Genomic DNA, 18381 nt, shown 5'->3' with positions numbered 1-18381 from the left:
GCACAGGCAGCTCCTTGTGACTCTGGGCAAGTCACTTAACCCTCCATTGCCCCATGTAAGCCGCATTGAGCCTGCCATGAGTGGGAAAGCGCGGGGTACAAATGTAACTAAAAATAAAAAATATTCACCCACACTCCTTGGTTAGTGCCTCTACATATTCTATTGCAGGATACCACACATACAATACTAAGCTTAAAGTGCAGGAGTTGCGCTTATGTTTATGGATGACAACGGTTAGATTTAAAACAACAATCAGCCATCTTTGAATAAAGTGAAGCAAAATGTTATAAGAAACATTAATATTCTTTCTAAATTCTTTTGAAGGACCTTTCACTGAACTGAAGACTCAAGCACAAATTTTACAAAAGTGTTACTTAACATACCAAAAGTGGTTTATAGATGTGTGGTGTTTATCATTCATATAGAACGGAGGAAAAAGCCTCTGCAACCCCCGGTCAAAGAAACCTCTGGTTGTATGACGCTCGGGGTGGAGTTCTTGATCGGCTGAAAAAAACCTCCAAATCGTTTTCACCTTTAATTTAGTTTTAAAGTCATGTACTTATTATAGCACTTGTTATAGCATAAAGCACTTATCTTGTGCGTCCTGATGGGGTCCCGTGGGCCACATTCTTTTATAAACACTCAGTGTAGGGTGATATCCCTTTAAGACATTTCAACCAATGATCTTTGCTCTGCATTAATGAGCATTTATAAAATCAGGCGCCATTTTGTGCAGACTGCTTGAAGGAAGCTAAGAGACTTTTCAGTAACATACATAACATAGTAGATGACGGCAGAAAAAGACCCGAACGGTCCATCCAGTCTGCCCAAGTGTGTTTAATTTTCAATTCTAGGAAATACTACAGTGTATCCTGACAATGTCATAATGTAACACATGCATTTTCAGCAGTAGTCCAGTTACCGATAGAGTGGAGGTTGGCTTATTATTGTGGTTCTAATTTACAGATATCAGCATAAGCTAAGCAAGATAAGTGGCCTGGTTCCTTGATAAAGCCTGAACGGCAAAACAGGACCCCGTCGGGACGCACAAGATAAGTGCTTTATGCTATAACAAGTGCTATAATAAGTACACGACTTTAAAACTAAATTAGAGGTGAAAACGATTTGGAGGTTTTTTCAGCCGATCAAGAACTCCACCCCGAGTGTAATACAACCAGGGCCGCTGCCGGGGCCCCGCCCCCTTGAGGTCGTCATCGCCGCCCCCCTTCATCCACCACCGGGCCGGGCCCCCCTGAATTCAAATCATAGCGCCTCACCTCGACCTCGCTCCTTGTGAAAGAAGCGCGGCAGTCTGCAGATCACCTTCCTTTGGGCCTTTGCAAGTTACGTCAGACAAGGGCGGGACACAGGGAGGGAAGGCCCAAAGTGAGGCGATCTGCAGACTGCCGCTGCTGCGCTTCTTTCACATGGAGCAAGGTCAAGGTGAGGCGCTATGATTTGAATTCAGGGGGACCCGCCCCGGTGGTGGACGGAGGAGGGCGGGTGGAGCGGACTGCGGCGCCGGACCCCCCTTGGAAGCCCAGGCCCCGGGAATTTTGTCCCCCCTGCCCCCTCCTCTCGGCGGCCCTGCATACAACCAGAGGTTTCTTTGACCGGGGTTACAGAGGCTTTTCCCTCCATTCTATATGAATAACACCACACATCTATAAACCACTTTTTGTATGTTAAATTCTTTTGAAGACAACCAAGAGGTACAATGGTATTATGGTCAAGATGCCTGTCTGAACTTACACAAGCAACATGCCGGATGCGCTCCAAGAGGCGTTTGGCCGGGATCAGAAAGTCTAGGAGGCAGCACAGTCCGTCTCCATGGTAATCTGATTCGATGATGCGGAACACCTGACTGAGGACGATGGGAGCCGTGATTTCAAAAGGAGGGTAAAGGGCTGAGAGAGCTCTCTGAAATGCGGCATCAAGAACCTGTGAATTCAGTAAGAGACATAAGTACACGGTTACATGCAAGATTTGTGCAACCCAGAAGCAGAACACTATTTATTATACACAGGATACTTTATTGGTGAAATATGCTCAATACATCAAAAACAAAAACCCATGAAAAGTGTGATGCAACTTGATTGAAGTCCAGTGGAGCACTCCTGGATCCACAGAATCTTAGCAGAGATTAGGTGGTGACGCCGGTAATTGGGAAGCAAAACCGGTGCTGGGCAGACTTCTACGGTCTACGCCCTGATCGTGACTGAATAGATAGGGATGGGCTGGAGTGTAAATTTTAAGGGGCTTCGACGTTAGCTTCAGAACTTAGTACAAGTGCTGGGTAGGTTTCTACGGTCTGTGCCCTGAGAAAGGCAAAGACAAATCAAACTGGGGTATACATATAAAGTATCACATACCATGTAAAATGAGTTTATCTTGTTGGGCAGACTGGATGGACCGTACAGGTCTTTATCTGCCGTCATTTACTATGTTACTATGTATACACAGAGCCCAGCCAGTGGCGTAGGAAAGGGGGGGGTGGGGGGGGCGGTCTGCCCCGGGTGCACGCGCTCGGGGGGTGCTGGCCCCGCTGGTTCCCTGCTCTCTCTGCCCCGGAACAGCTTACTTCCTGTTCCGGGGCAGAGAGAGCAGGGAACCAGTGGGGCCGACTCAGCTCCGAGTGACGTGCACTCGGGGCGGATCGGCCCTCCCGCAGGTAAGAATGCGGTCCGGGGGGGGGGGTTGCGCTCCACTACTACTACTATTTAGCATTTCTATAGCGCTACAAGGCATACGCAGCGCTGCACAAACATAGAAGAAAGACAGTCCCTGCTCAAAGAGCTTACAATCTAATAGACAAAAAATAAATAAGGGGAGGGGGTACGCCGCAGAGGGGGGGGGGGGTCGCGCCGTGCTGCACCTGGGGGGGTGCGCAACGGCGACCCGCCCCGGGTGCCATTAGCCCTCGCTACGGCACTGAGCCCAGCCACCAAATATTTTGTCCCACCCTCCCAGAATAGAACAATAAGTATCCCCAAAGAAGAGCCTGCCAAAAAAAACCACGCTCCGCTTAACCCCCCTCCCTCCACCCTACCTCAAATCTACAAAACCAATATTGCAGGGGTCCTACACTTAAAATTCCTTGTTTGTATGTGTCTCTCTGAGAGTAAAACAAATGGGCAGGTACAACACAACAATCCTAACGCAGCATCATCAATGTTAAGACAGAAAGCAACTCTGAAACAATCCCGCTCTACGTCGGGAGATAAAACCGCAGTTGGATGGGATGATTCCTACAGTCCTGCAGCAAGGAGTCCGTTATAACAAAGTTACCGCCAAAACGGAGAAAGGTTTTATCTCCCGATGTTGACCAGGATTGTTTCAGAGTTGTGCTCTCTCTTAACACTGACGACGCTATGTCTTTACATACACAAATATTCAACAGCATTGTGACCCCTGACGCAGGCGCTTGGTCGCCAAAACACGGACCGTGTCGTGTCAACTCAATAAAGAACTTCCTTTGTCCTGTTCCTGAAGGTCCACTTGTGCTTTTTGTGTTAGCTCGCATTAAAAAAAAAACACGACTAGAAATGATCCCCCCCTCCCTACCCACTTGTTTGGTTCAGTATCGGTTTGGATTCAGCTCTGATTAACGTCATTCCAGTCTGGCTCTGGTTCAGCCTAATAAAGATTCAATACTTTCAGGTTCATTATAATGTTCAGTTGCAAAGTGGGCTGGAGCAAGCTAACAGGCGTACAGATATCACCATCCATTAAATACTATGAAGCAAGCATGACACAAACCGTGAATTCAACCCCCCTGATATTGAGACCACAGCACACTTCATTTCTTTGAAACACTGGCTGCACAGGATTCAGCAGCATCCGGATAGTGGTTACTGCTGAAAATACTGACTGAGCACTGAGCTCCTGATAACAGAGTGGAGGAGTGGCCTAGTGGTTAGAGCACTGGTCCTGATATCCAGTTCAAATCCCGCTGCTGCTCCTTGTGATCTTGGGTAAGTCACTTAACCTTCCATTGCCTCAGGTACAAACTTAGATTGTGAGCCCTCCTGGGACAGGGAAATATCCAGAGTACCTGAATGTAACTCACCTTGAGCTACTACTGAAAAAGGTGTGAGCAAAATCTAAATAAATATATGGAATGTTGCTACTATTTGAGATTCTACATGGAATGTTGCTAGCGTGGAGGAGTGGCCTAGTGATTAGAGCACCGGTTTTGCAATCCTGAGGTGGCCAGTTCAAATCCCGCTGCTGCTCCCTGTGATCTTGGACAAGTCACTTAACCCTCCATTGCCTCAGGTACAAACTTAGATTGTGAGCCCTCCTGGGACAGAGAAATATCCAGAGTACCTGAATGTAACTCACTTTGAGCTACTACTGAAAAAGGTGTGAGCAAAATCTAAATAAACAGTCAGGAGAGTGGTGATACTGAGCCACTGATAGTAGGAGGTCCTTTTACTAAGGTGCACTGAAAAATGGGTTGCACCAGTGTAGGCACTTGTTTTGGGCGCACGCAAATCCAATTTTCAGCGCACCTGCATAAAAGGCCCTTTTTAAATTTTTGCCAAAAATAGACGTGTGGCAAAATAAAAATTGCCGCACTTCCATTTTGGGTCTGAGACCTTACTTCCAGCCATTCACTCACTCAGCGGTAAGGTTTCTCGCGTTAACAGTGCAATAATCGCCTATGCACGTCGTCAGAGTTACTGCCCGATTTTCACCAACACGCCAGAAAATAAAATATATGCAAATCTCTTTCATGCATATTTATTATTTATTTTGTTACATTTGTATCCCACATTTTCCCACCTATTTGTAGGCTCAATGTGGCTTACATAGTACCAGAGAGGCGTTTGCAGACTCCGGTGTAAACAAATAGAAAGTGGTGTTGTGGTAAGATAAGGTTCATGTGGCACAACCACACTAGAGAATCGTACAACGGAGGAGATGTGTTATGTCCATTACATACTTTAGTTTTGTTGTGTTGCAGAGATCAGGCATTTATGTTGGATCGGTAGGGTATACCTTTTTAAACAGGTTAGTTTTTAGTTTTTTCCGGAAATTTAGGCGGTCATACGTACTTTTCAAGGCTTTGGTAGTGCGTTCCACAGTTGTGTGCTTATGTAGGAGAGACTGGATGCATAAGTTGATATGTATTTGAGTCCTTTGCAGTTTGGGTAGTGCAGATTTAGGTACGTTTGTGTTGACTCGGATGTGTTTCTAGTTGGTAGGTCGATCAAGTCTGTCATGTATCCCGGGGCTTCACCGTAGATAATTTTGTGAACCAGCGTGCAGATTTTGAAAGCAATGCGTTCTTTGATTGGGAGCCAGTGTAGTTTTTCGCGGAGGGGTTTTGTGCTTTCAAATCGCGTTTTCCCGAAGATAAGCCTAGCTGCCGTGTTTTGAGCGGTCTGGAGTTTCTTTAATGTTTGTTCTTTGCATCCCGCATAAATTCCATTGCAGTAGTCTACATGGCTTAGTACCATTGATTGTACCGGGTTGCGAAATGTTTCCCTCGGGAAGACTTGATTCACGCGTTTGAGTTTCCACATTGAGTGGAGCATTTTCTTTGTTGTGGATGTCACTTGGCTTTATTGTGGATATCCTGAAAACCTGACTGGCAATGGGTACTCCAAGACCGGACTTGGGAAACACTGCCTTCGAGCTAGGTTAACTCCCTTGCTGACAGAACACCTGTATTTGTTCATGCCGCAACTAGCCACATTGAGCCTGCAAATAGGTGGGAAAATGTGGGATACAAATGAAATGAAATAAAATAAAAGACCCTGGCTCTGCTGCCAGCCTTGACCTTCCCTGGCCTGATTGGAAGGTTTCACTCCCAATTTAGCTACACTGGGCTTCAACTCTGAGGAATTCAAACTCTGCATGATCTTAATAAGGTGGGGGGCATTTCTTTGCAGCATTGTAAATAGAAACTAACAGTTGTATAAATAATGAGCTTATGATACTTTAACTAGTAAAGTGGAATTAATGGTGTCTTCATTTCTGAATGCTAAAATTGTAGCATGAAGGTCAGAATCCACAGGAGCAGATCTCACCGTAGGGCATTAATATTTGTAGCAGCCTATCACACTGCATAGAAATATACTAGACAATACTTTGGTTGTACCATTTGACCTGGTTTACCAAATTCCACTGGCAGCTCTGATGGCTCACATTGTCTTTTATGACCCAAATTGCAAGTGTGGACAAGGATAACGTACACTGCCAGAATTTCTCTCAACTTTAACTGTTGTAATATTACTGCCAAAGCCATAACTCAGTAGGGAGAGTCGCTTAGACCATGAGGCATCTTCCTGCTGGAGCCCACCTGAATGATGACCCCAGGCAAATACCAGCTGGACGCTTGAGAATCCAAGTAGACTTGCTTTAAAAGGCAAGTCAAGGCAAGCCAACCACAGAAAATCCTTCTCAGAAAATTCAGACATAAACTTGGATAGATGTAGCTCAGAAAAACGGACAAGAATCCTAGCCAGGTTGCTCTAAACTAAGTTATCATTCAGGTGAGGTCTCAGCTGTTTTGGCTTGTTCTTGGCACAAACATAGGGAACCACTGTCTGAACCTGCATTCCTGTCACTGTTTTGTCTAGCATTGGTGGAATACAGCTGCTGCTGAGTTTTCCAGCTTGCCACTTTGCACTTCCTAACTAGAACAGGGGCAACAGGGGAACATTTTGGAGCCAGTTCTGGCATACAGGGGTGTTGGTTTTGGACACTGACTTACGGGAGACAGCTGCTCTCCTCTTCAGCTCACAGCTGTGAGAGAAAACCCGACTCTTGGCTATTTGTGGATAACTTGGTGTTGAGAGTTTCTTCTATACTGTGTGTAAAGGAAACTTTTTCAGTAAATTTAACCCTTCTGCTCTATGTACAGATCATTATTACAGGAAAAGATATGACTTACAATCACTCACAAGCTCAGTTAGTTATTAAGAACATGTGCTTTAAATGTGGAGGAGTGGCCTAGTGGTTAGGGTGGTGGACTTTGGTCCTGAGGAACTGAGTTCGATTCCCGGCACAGGCAGCTCCTTGTGACTCTGGGCAAGTCACTTAACCCTCCATTGCCCCATGTAAGCCGCATTGAGCCTGCCATGAGTGGGAAAGCGCAGGGTACAAATGTAACAAAAATAAAATAGATACTATTGGAGATTCTACATGGAATGTTGCTACTATTGGAGATTCTACATGGAATGTTGCTATTCCACTAGCAACATTCCATGTAGAAGGCTGCGCAGGCTTCTGTTTCTGTGAGTCTGACGTCCTGCACGTACGTGCAGGACGTCAGACTCACAGAAGCAGAAGCCTGCGCGACCACATTGGTGATCTGCAAGGGCCGACTTCTACATGGAATGTTGCTAGTGGAATAGCAACATTCCATGTAGAATCTCCAATAGTAGCAACAGTGGAGGAGTGGCCTAGTGGTTAGGGTGGTGGACTTTGGTCCTGGGGAACTGAGGAACTGAGTTTGATTCCCCACTTCAGGCACAGGCAGCTCCTTGTGACTCTGGGCAAGTCACTTAACCCTCCATTGCCTGCCGCATTGAGCCTGCCATGAGTGAGAAAGCATGGGGTACAAATGTAACTAAAATAAAAAAAATTAATACAACCCAACTCCTTGAGCTGATTTTATTTCATCAAACTTATGTTATTAATCATTAATTCAGCAGGGTACAGGGTGCATAAACCACGTATGTTTTATTTATTTATCTATTGGGATTTATTAACCGCCTTTATGAAGAGATTCACCCATAATTCACAACTTTGTTAACGGCATAACAATAGCAAAATGATCAATAAACATAAATACAATAACGACACTGTTTACAAAAGCGCACTAGTTCTATAATTAGGTTTAAATTTGCAATTTCTGAGTTTACCTCATTTAGGAGTCCTTTTACCAAGCTGCGGGAAAAAGGGTCCTGCGGTAGCGACAGGGGCCATTTTCCTGTGCGCCAAGGCCCTTTTTACCGCAGCAGGTAAAAAGTCCCAAAACCAAAATGGCCATGTGGTAAAAAAATTCTTACTGCGTGGCCATGCGGCGGGGAGCCCTTATCGCCACCCACTGAGATGGTGGTAAGGGCTCCCGAGGTAACCCAGTGGTAGCTGGACAGTGCACGGTGATGCCCGATTACCGCTTCCAGGGGTTCCTCCCCCTCACCAGAAACGGCATGCACTTGACCTGGAACTACCGCCGGTGGCCGCGTTGGGCTTACCGCCGCTCTGTAAAAGGGCCTCTTAGGGGCCGCCTGAAGTAACGTCCTGTTTCACTCGGCCAGACGCAGTAAAGGGAAGAGGTGGGTGCCGGTGGTGGTAGGGTAGCGTATGGGAATCGCTGCCGGTTTTGGAACGTCACCATCAGGTAAAATGCCTGGGGGGGGGGGGGGGTGGCATCTTGACCTGGTGGAAGCAGCATCTCAGCCCGGGGGGGGGGGGGGTTGCATGTTTATCCCATTCTTGAATTCTGTTGCCATTTTTGTCTCCACCACCTCCTCCAGGAGGGCATTCCAATCATCCACCACCGTCTCTGTGAAAAAGTACTTCGTAACATTACTCCTAAGTCAACCCCTCTGTAACCTCAATTCATGTCCTCTTCTACCGCATACCCTTCTCTGGAAAAGTTTTGTTTGCATATTAATACCTTTCAAATATTTAAGTATCTGGATCATAACACCCCTAACCTTCTATTCAGGTCTTCAAATCTCTTCTCATACATATTTTGATGCAAACCCCATATCTTTGTCAAACTTTTCTCTGAACTGCTTCAAGTCTTTTTATGTTCTTAGCAAGGTACGGCTTCCAGAACTGAACACAATGCCCCAAGTGGGGCCTCGCCAACTTGTATAGGGGCATCAATACTTCCTTTCTTCTGCTGATTGTAGCTCTCTCTATGGAGCCAAGCATCCTTCTGGCTATAGCCACCACCTTGTCACATTGTTTTGCCTCCTCGAGATCCTCAAACACTATCATCCCAAGGTCTCTCTTCTGAGCCATGCTTATCGGTCTCTCACCTCCAATCTTGTACACCTCCTCTGTTGCTGGTTCCTTAATCTTTGTGGATGTTTCTGGGACCCTTCTGTGGTCTCCTTCTTGCTCCTTCAGGCTGATCGTGTTATTGTTCCTCTCCTTCTACTGTGAAGGAAGTGACACTGGCTTGGTCTCCATCCAGGTTCCACTAGGAATCAGTGCAGCAGATGAATGGACTCCGCTACTGTTTTCACGCTTCTCTTTCCCTGGCCAGTTATGAACTCTCCTTGCATTAATGGTGCAGTGGCCAAGGAGAAAGAGCCAAAGACAAAAACTTCCTCTGGGTTTGGCATTTATATGACACCAGTTTTCCCTCCAAGGAGTGGCTGTCAACTTCAGCAGAAGGGCTGTTCCTTGTTCCAGAATAGTTAGGCTAAGAAAAGGGTCAACTATAATAAACTGGTAGAGTCTCTGTAAGCTTTTCTACTCCTAAACCTGCAGAGCCTTAGTGCCTCTACATTCGATTTCAAAAGTATCACAGAAGAGGATCTCTCAAAGAATGCAGTACCGAGTTCCAACTAAGGGGCCCTTTTACAAAGACTCGCCCAAAAATGGCCTGTGGTAGTGTGGGCGCAAGTATTGGATGTGCACTGGACCATTTCACCACCACGGCTAGAAAAAAGGTTTGTTTTTTTGGGGGGTGGGGGGGGGGGCTGGGAAATGGATGTGTGGAAAAAAGAAAACCAGCACGAGTCTATTTACGGACTGAACCCTTAACACCACCCATTGACTTAGTGGTAAGGGATAACGCATTACCCACACAGTAACTGTCCAGCGCACTCCAAATGCCGATTATCGCCAGGAAAATGATCTTCTACCGTGGGTTCTCGGCGTGCGCCAAACTCAGAATTACTACTACTCATTTCTAAAGTGCTACTAGATGTATGCAGCGCTGTACACTTGAACATGAAGAGACAGTCCCTGCTCGACAGAGATTACTATCTAATTAGGCCAGACAAACAGGACAAACAAGAGATAAGGGAATATTAAAGTGAGGTTGATAAAATAAGGGTTCTGAACAAGTGAATAAGGGTTAGGAGTTAAAAGCAGCATCAAAATGGTGGGCTTTTAGCTTAGATTTGAAGACGGCCAGAGATGGAGCTTGACGTACCGGCTCAGGAAGTCTATTCCAGGTATAGGGTGCAGCAAGATAAAAGGAACGGAGTCTGGAGTTAGCAGTGGAGGAGAAGGGTGCAGATAAGAGAGATTTACACAGTGAATGGAGTTCCCGGAGAGGAATGTAGGGAAAGATGAGAGTGGAGAGGTACTGAGGAGCTGCAGAGTGAATGCGCTTATAGGTCAATAAAAGGAGTTTGAACTGTATGCGGAAACGGATAGGAAGCCAGTGAAGTGACTTGAGGAGAGGGCTAATATGAGCATAACGACACTGGCGGAATATTAGTCATGCAGCAGAATTTTAAACAGATTGAAGAGGAGAGAGATGGCTAAGTGGGTGACCTGTGAGAAGCAAGTTTCAATAGTCTAAGCGAGAGGTGATAAGAGTGTGGATGAGAGTTACCGCCAGATGCACGTGCTAGCCGGGCAGTAATCCCGATTTGAGTAGGCTCTTTGGAAAAGGGCCCTAAAAGAGGCAGCACTATAGCATCGGAGAAAGGTCAGCTGGTTGAGGAATCTGATTGGACGAATGCCTCTCCTCTTGCTTCCACCATTCCCCCAACGTAAAGACAAGGAATCAACAGGTTGAGAGATATTATACTGTACCTTACAATTTACTCTGGTAATGCAATCCTTCTTTTTGAAACACACCTATTCAATAAAGATTTGTCTTCCATAAGCAAAGGATGGATTTTCAGTGAGCTCTGCATTTCTTATTAGGAGAACAATCAAAAGTGTCACTGCTCCTTGCACCATGCTTTGAAAAAAATGGACTGAAAACCAAATCAGAGACACTGAAACCAACTGCGCGATGCAGAGGTCTGGAAGAAGTCAGAATCATCACATCTATATGAAGCAGACTCTTCAACACTTCATAGTGTAATAGTAACAGTACTGCTGGGCCCCCTCTAGTCCCTTCAGCAAAACCAGCCTAGTTCAGCAAATCGCGTTTTCTTCCAGTCTTCCTCTTTAGGTATTGCCATTTCAATACTACGCTTTGTGGATCTATGCTGTGAAACCGAAACACTCCTTCCGAGCTGTGAATGCAAATTCCTTCTCTTAATAAGGCTCAGAGCCCTTTCTTTCCTTCTGCTCCAAAGACACTGCAGGCTTTGTTATTACTGATGCTAGGAGACTCTGTGTTTGATGACCTTGTGAAGTGTTCAGGATTAAGATGAGCTATTCAATTTTACATTCTGGTTAACCCCGAATGCTCTGAGGAATGCACAAAGGCCTCCATCTCTCTGGTCTGCCACCCCTCTTGTTCCTTTTTAACACTGAGGCTCTTTAACTTCTGCTTTCTCTCCCCCTTCTTTCGTGTGTATTTCTAACTCGGCTCCCCTACCCCCCCCCCCCCCCCCCCCCCCCCGCTGCTGTCTCTTTCTCATTTTTCTCTCTTGTAGCCACCTCTCTCTCTCAGCTCAAGCTAGGTTAGAAATGAAAATGTTTTTGAAAGAGGCTTTAACTCCTGCACATTATTCCCAACCCCAGTGGGGGTAGCACAAGACCTGGTCTGGGAGTCAGACCTCTGTCCTCCGCATGACGGTGTATAAAACTACCACTAGTCTACCGTGCTGGCTCAGGAGAGACCACCTTTGACATACCAGGACCACAGTCTTTCTTACGGAGAATTTACATACTATGAAAAGATACTGCCAATAAATCTGTATGAAGATAAATCCTAATAACCTGCCCTATGACCAGGTACATAGATAACAAGCAATGCCCTTAACTCATCCTAAGAGAAAGTTCACAGATCCTAAGGGGCTGCTTTTTTAAGTCTGTTCTAAAAATGGATTTACAGACTTTGAGAACACAAAGAGGGGCATAATCAAAAGGGGCGCCCAAGTTTTCCTGAGGACGTCCTCGCAGGACATCCCGGCTGAATGGGTGGGGAAACCCGTATTATCAAAACAAGATGGGCGCCCATCTTTCGTTTCGATAATACGATCGGGGATGCCCAAAGTTAAGTCGACCTAATGGAAACCGATGACGCCCATCTCAGAAACGACCAAATCCAAGACCTTTAGTCGTGGGAGGAGCCAGCATTTGTAGTGCACTGGTCCCCCTGGAATGCCAGGACACAAACCAGGCACCCTAGGGGGCACTGCAATGGACTTCAGAAATTGCTCCCAGGTGCATAGCTCCCTTACCTTGTGTGCTGAGCCCCCCAAAACCCACTCCCCACAACTGTACACCACTACCATAGCCCTTATGGGTGAAGGGGGGCACCTATATGTGGGTACAGTGGGTTTCTGGTGGGTTTTGAAGGGTTCACATTTACCACCACAAGTGTAACAGGTAGGAGGGGGATGGGCCTGGGTCCGCCTGCCTGAAGTGCACTGCACCCACTAAAACTGCTCCAGGGACCTGCATACTGCTGTCATGGAGCTGGGTATGATATTTGAGGCTGGGAGGGGGTTAGTGACCACTGGGGTAGTAAGGGGAGGTCATCCCTGATTCCCTCCGGTGGTCATCTGGTCATTTAGGGCACATTTTTGTGGCTTGGTAATAAGAAAAAAAGGACCAGGTAAAGTCGTCCAAGTGTTCGTCAGCGACGCCCTTCTTTTTTCCATTATCAGTCGAGGACGCCCATGTGTTAGGCATGCCCCAGTCCCGCCTTCGCTACACCTCCGACACGCCCCCGTGAACTTTGGTTGTCCCCGCGACAGAAAGCAGTTGAGGACGCCCAAAATCGTCTTTCGATTATGCCAATTTGGGCAACCCTGTGAGGAGGACGCCGATCTTGCGATTTGTGTCAAAAGACGGGCCCCCTTCTCTTTCGAAAATAAGCCTGATAATCAGAACATCATAACATAGTAAATGAAGACCTATGGGAGGAACTCCTTTTACAGGATGCACTAAATAAAATTCTTAAGAAATGTGAGTCAAACAAGAGAAGATGCCATGATTTAAACCCTAACAGTGGTTTCCAAGAACACCAGCCTTATCTGCTCAAAACAGTTGCAATTATAACCCTATCATCAGTGACAGGGTGGCAGGATTTGTCAGACATCAGCCTCACTGGTTTTTCTGGCAGTCTGGATTATTACTAAACTCAGTGATAAGATAAGGAGGTGGGAGTCTGGGTGTTGGATTAAGTATGGAACTCATAACAACCAAAAAGGAACACATGAACATAAACATAATTAGAAACATAGAAACATGACTGCAGATAAGGGCCATATGGCCCATGCAGTCTGCCCATCCTCGGTAACCACTAACTTCCTCCTTTTCCTAAGAGATCCCATGTGTCTGTCTCACCCTTTCTTAAATTCTGACACAGTCCTCGTCTCCACGCTCTCCACTGGGAGGCCATTCCACATATTGACTACCCTTTCTGTGAAAGAGTATTTTCTCAGAGTCCTCCTAAACCTATTTCCTCTTACCTTCATCCTATGCCCTCTCATTCCCGAGGTCTCCTTCATTTGAAAAAGGCTCATCTCATCTCCTGTACATTAACGCCACTGAGGTATTTAAATGTCTTTATCGTATCCCCTCTCTCCCGCCTCTCTTCCAGCGTATACATGTTGAGGTTCATGAGCCTATTCCTATATGTTTTATTATCACAGAGACCATTGACCAATTTTGTCTCTGCCCTCTGGACTGACTCCATCCTACATACATAGTAAATGACGGCAGAAAAAGACCTGCATGGTCCATCCAGTCTGCCCAACAAGACAAACTCATATGTGCTACTTTTTGTGTATACCCTACTTTGATTTATTTGTACCTGTCCTCTTCAGGGCACAGACCGTATAAGTCTGCCCAGCACTATCCCCGCCTCCCAACCACCAGCCCCGCCTCCCACCACTGGCTCTGGCACAGACCGTATAAGTCTGCCCAGCACTATCCTCGCCTCCCACCACCGGCTGGCTCTGCCACCCAATCTCGGCTAAGCTCCTTAGGATCCATTCCTTCTGAACAGGATTCCTTTATGTTTATCCCATGCGTGTTTGAATTCCGTTACCGTTTTCATTTCCACCACCTCCTGCGGGAGGGCATTCCAAGCATCCACTACTCTCTCCGTGAAAAAAATACTTCCTGACATTTTTCTTGAGTCTGCCCCCCCTTCAATCTCATTTCATGTCCTCTCGTTCTACCGCCTTCGCACCTCTGGAAAAGGTTCGTTTGCGGATTAATACTTTTCAAATATTTGAACGTCTGTATCATATCATCCCTGTTTCTCCTTTCTTCCAGAGTATACATGTTCAGGTCATCAAGTCTCTCCTCATACGTCCAGGTTATATCCTTCCGTAGTTCAGTCTACACATTTCTTCCCCTTGGCCTTGAGCCTCACAATTCTATTATGGCACTTCCTCGTCACTTACATTATCTAAAAAAATGTCTTCTCCCACAATTTTACCATATCGGCTATCTTTTCCTCCGTTTGCATCTTCGCTTTCCTGACAGCTTTTCCAGCTTCTCTTAACTTTTCCAGGTATTTTTGCTTGTCTTCCTCTTTCTGAGTCATCTTACAACATATGAAGGCTAACCTTCTTTCCCTTACCTTTTCAGCTACTATGTTGGAGAACCAGAGCGGACTTCTTATCCTCTTATTTTTATGTAATTTTCTAAAATAAAGGTTTGCCACCTTTAAAATAGCTCCTTTCAGATTCGCTCGCTGCTGTTCTACTTCCTTCAGCTGTTCCCATCCAACTAACTCTTCCTTTAGAAATGCCCCCATCTCAGCAAAGTTAGTTCTTTCGAAACCTAGGGCCTTCAATCTTGAATAAGCCTTCTCCTCCTGCGTCTTAATATTAAACCACACCATCTGGTGGTTACTAGATGCCAAATGATTTCCCACTGTAACATCGGAAACATTCTACACGTTTGTAAGCACGAGGTCTAGAATCACTTCATCCCGCGTCGGTTCTGTTACCCCACTGTTGGAACAATTCTTCCTGTAGAGAATCTAAGATCCCTTTGCTTCTAGATGACCCCACAACAGGAATGCCCCAATCGACATCCGGCATATTACAGTTACCTATTAATATATGAAGGCTAAGAGGGGCATTTTCGAATGGGGCCAGCCATCTCTAAGGGCGTCCACCTCCGAGGACGGCGCCATGAAGAGGCAGGGCCAACCATATTTTCGAACGAGATGGCCGGCCATCTTTCATTTCGATAATACGGTTGGGGCCGGCCAAATGTCAGAGATGGCCGGGTTTGCGATGGCCGGCCTCGGTTTTTACTGATAATGGAAAAAAATGCCGGCCATCTCAAACCCGGCCAAATCCAAGGCATTTGGTCATGGGAGGAGCCAGCATTTGTAGTGCACTGGTCCCCCTGATGCCAGGACACCAACCGAGCACCCTAGGGGGCATTTCTAAAATTTAAAAAAAAAACATTAAAATAGCTCCCAGATGCATAGCTCCCTTACTTTGGGTGCTGAACCCCCTAAATCCCCCCAAAAACCCACTCCCCACAACTCTACACCATTACCATAGCTCTTATGGGTGAAGGGGGCACCTACATGTGGGTACAGTGGGTTTTGGGGGGGTTGGAGGGCTCCCATTTACCACTACATGTGGGTACAGTGGGTTGGGGGGGGGGGGGTTGGAGGGCTCCCATTTACCACCACAAGTGTAACAGGTAGGGGGGGATGGGCCTGGGTCCACCTGCCTGAAGTGCACTGCACCCACTAAAAACTGCTCCAGGGACCTGCATACTGCTGTCAGGGAGCTGGGTATGACATTTCAGGCTGGCATAGAGACTGGTAAAAAAAGTTTTTTAAGTTGTTTTCTTGAGGGTGGGAGGGGGTTAGTGACCACTGGGAGAGTCAGGGGAGGTAATCCCCGATTCCCTCTGGTGGTCATCTTGTCAGTTCGGGCACTTTTTTGGGACTTGGACCTGAAAAAAAAAGGGACCTAGTAAAGTCGGCCAAATGCTCGTCGGGGCCGGCTTTCTTTTTTCCATTATCAGGCGAAGCCGGCCATCTTGTACCACGCCCCCGTCCTGTCCCCGTCCCTCCTTCTGTACCCTGCCGACATGCCCCCTTGAAGTTTGGCCGGCTCCGCGACGGACTGCAGTTGAGGCTGGCCAAAATCGGCTTTCGATTATGCCGATTTCGCTGGCCTTGAGAGATGGCCGGCCATCCCCCGATTTGTGTTGGAAGATAGCCAGCCTTCTCTTTCGAAAATAAGCTGGATAGTCTCTGACTTATGGCTTGTATATTACACCAATGTAAATACATTTTCCTTTCTCTCTTACCAGTTTAACCCACAGTGCTTCTTCCTTACCACATACATCCTGCAGCTCTGTCACTTTAGTATTATTCTTAACATATAATGCCACTCCTCTACCCTTTTTTCCTATCCTCCCCTTCTTGAATAGATTATAGCCAGGTATAACTATGTCCCAGTCATGGTTCTCCATGAGTCATGTCTTCGTGACAGCCACTGAATCCAAATTGGCCTCTATCATTGCAGCCTCTAGACCTAGGCGTTTGTTACCCACACTACGGCATTTGTATACAAGGCTCTCCAGATTTTACTCTTTTTTTCGCTGTTATATAAGGGTATTTGATGTCTTGCCCTTCTGAGGGTTATCAATGACTCTGGGGCTTCTCTCACTCTAATGTCACGTGGGAGGACAGAAGTATAGGAACAGGGCTGAGAGGTCGGATAAAAGACACGAGGGGGGGGGGGGGATTAATGTACCAAAAATGATACAGAATCAGAGAGGAAGAAAAGTGGGCAGACTGGAAGGGCCATTCAGCAGAGAAACGTCAAATACAGATTCTTATATAAAAGGGATTTATCAATGTTGTATAGTCACAGTCACTCCAAATGTGTCAGTTAAAAACTGGGTGCAGCAAATGATCTATAGAGGAATTATTTCAAATTGGATTAATATCTGAAATCACTGATGCTACTCCAGACAGTTGCTGTTAATGATCTACAAATCCTTGCTTTGCAGTAAACCCAAACACTGACTGACCAGACGGAGAGAAAGCTCAGAGCACAAGTAAGAATCTCTCAGGGTATAATTAACAGCTGGGGAGAGAACCTCCTAACCTTTCAGACATTTTTCATCTTCTTATCCTGTCTAACCTGTTGTGCCTGTCCTTAAAAAAAGTCAAACCCAAGACAAAACAATACAGCTGGGGAGCTCAAAACCATACCCTGAATACCACAGGTGACAACACATACTGCTCCTTAACTTCAGCAATTCAATAAATAAGCAAGACCACATGAAGACTTTTGTAACCCTGGTCTCCTGCAAACAGTCCTGGATGTTGGCTAAGCTCTTTGGGTCAGGCGCCCGGACCAGGGCACGCAAAAATCAATGTCTATATTGAGCTGGGCACAGGTCGGGGCAAGGCTAAATCCCGGTAGGCCTTGGGGTTTCAAGCTACCGCTTGGTTAATACTGTCCCAGAAAGAATCCACACTCACTCCTGTAGTTGGGTTTTTCAAAATTCTTGAATTTTTACCAAACAGAACTTTAAACAGAAACTTTCTACATCCAAATCAATTGTAATAATCCTCATCTTCTTTCCCTCGGGGAATCCCCGGGGTGCTCATCAGTTCAATTTCAGTCTCTCTCATGTCCCTTTTATCCCTTCAATCTCCACCAACCAATCCTACCCGGCAAGACAACATAGGGCTGCGACTTGCCTGCTCCCTGGTCAGAAAACTGCATACAGGACCGGGCCTCCCTGTCTGTTCTTCCTCTCCCTAGAGGTGTGGTTTCACTCACACATCAGGGGCGTAGCTAAGTGGGGCCAATGGGGCATGGGCCCCTGCAGATTTAGACTCTGGCAGGAGGGGGGTCCAGAGGCCGAGGTGAGGGGGCACATTTTAGCCCCCCCCCCGCCACTTTTGCCTCCCCTCCGTGCCGCTGCCCCTCCCCCGTCCATTTCAACCCCCCCTCCTGCCGCCGCCAACCTTCCCCTGCCCCATTTGACCCCCCCCCCCCCGCCGCCAACCATCTCCCGCCGCTGCCATCAGGTACCTTTGCTGGCGGGGGTCCCCAACTCCCACCAGCCGTAGTCCCCTTCAGCACCGGTCAGAGTCCGGTGCGTTCGCTGATCTGGATTCTGTTTCTGTGAGTCCTGACGTCAACGTGCAGGATGTCAGGACTCACAGAAACAGAATCCAGATCAGCAACGTGCCGGAGACCGGAGCTGAAGAGGACTTTGGCTGGCGGGGGTTGGGGACCCCCGCCAGCAAAAGTACCTGGTGGCGGGGGAGGGTTGGCAGCGGAGGGAGGAGGGGTCGAATGGGGTGGTGGAGGG

The 18381-nt window shown here is 46.8% G+C and overlaps 1 protein-coding gene across 5 annotated transcripts in view; it reads right to left on the bottom strand.

The window, feature by feature from the left end:
- Window positions 1–18381, bottom strand: part of KIAA1755 (KIAA1755 ortholog) — a 116133-nt gene that overhangs the window by 86456 nt on the left and 11296 nt on the right. For all 5 annotated transcript variants that reach the window (XM_030211577.1, XM_030211578.1, XM_030211579.1 and 2 more), the window contains exon 2: window positions 1753–1941. In XM_030211577.1, the coding sequence (XP_030067437.1) occupies window positions 1753–1941 (189 nt within the window). The remainder of the gene's footprint in view (window positions 1–1752; window positions 1942–18381) is intronic.

This window comes from Microcaecilia unicolor, chromosome 8 (genome assembly GCF_901765095.1).
Source record: "Microcaecilia unicolor chromosome 8, aMicUni1.1, whole genome shotgun sequence".
NCBI classification, from domain to species: Eukaryota; Metazoa; Chordata; class Amphibia; order Gymnophiona; family Siphonopidae; genus Microcaecilia; species Microcaecilia unicolor.
Note: the sequence above shows the minus strand (reverse complement) of the source record. Positions and strands in the feature narration are given on the sequence as shown.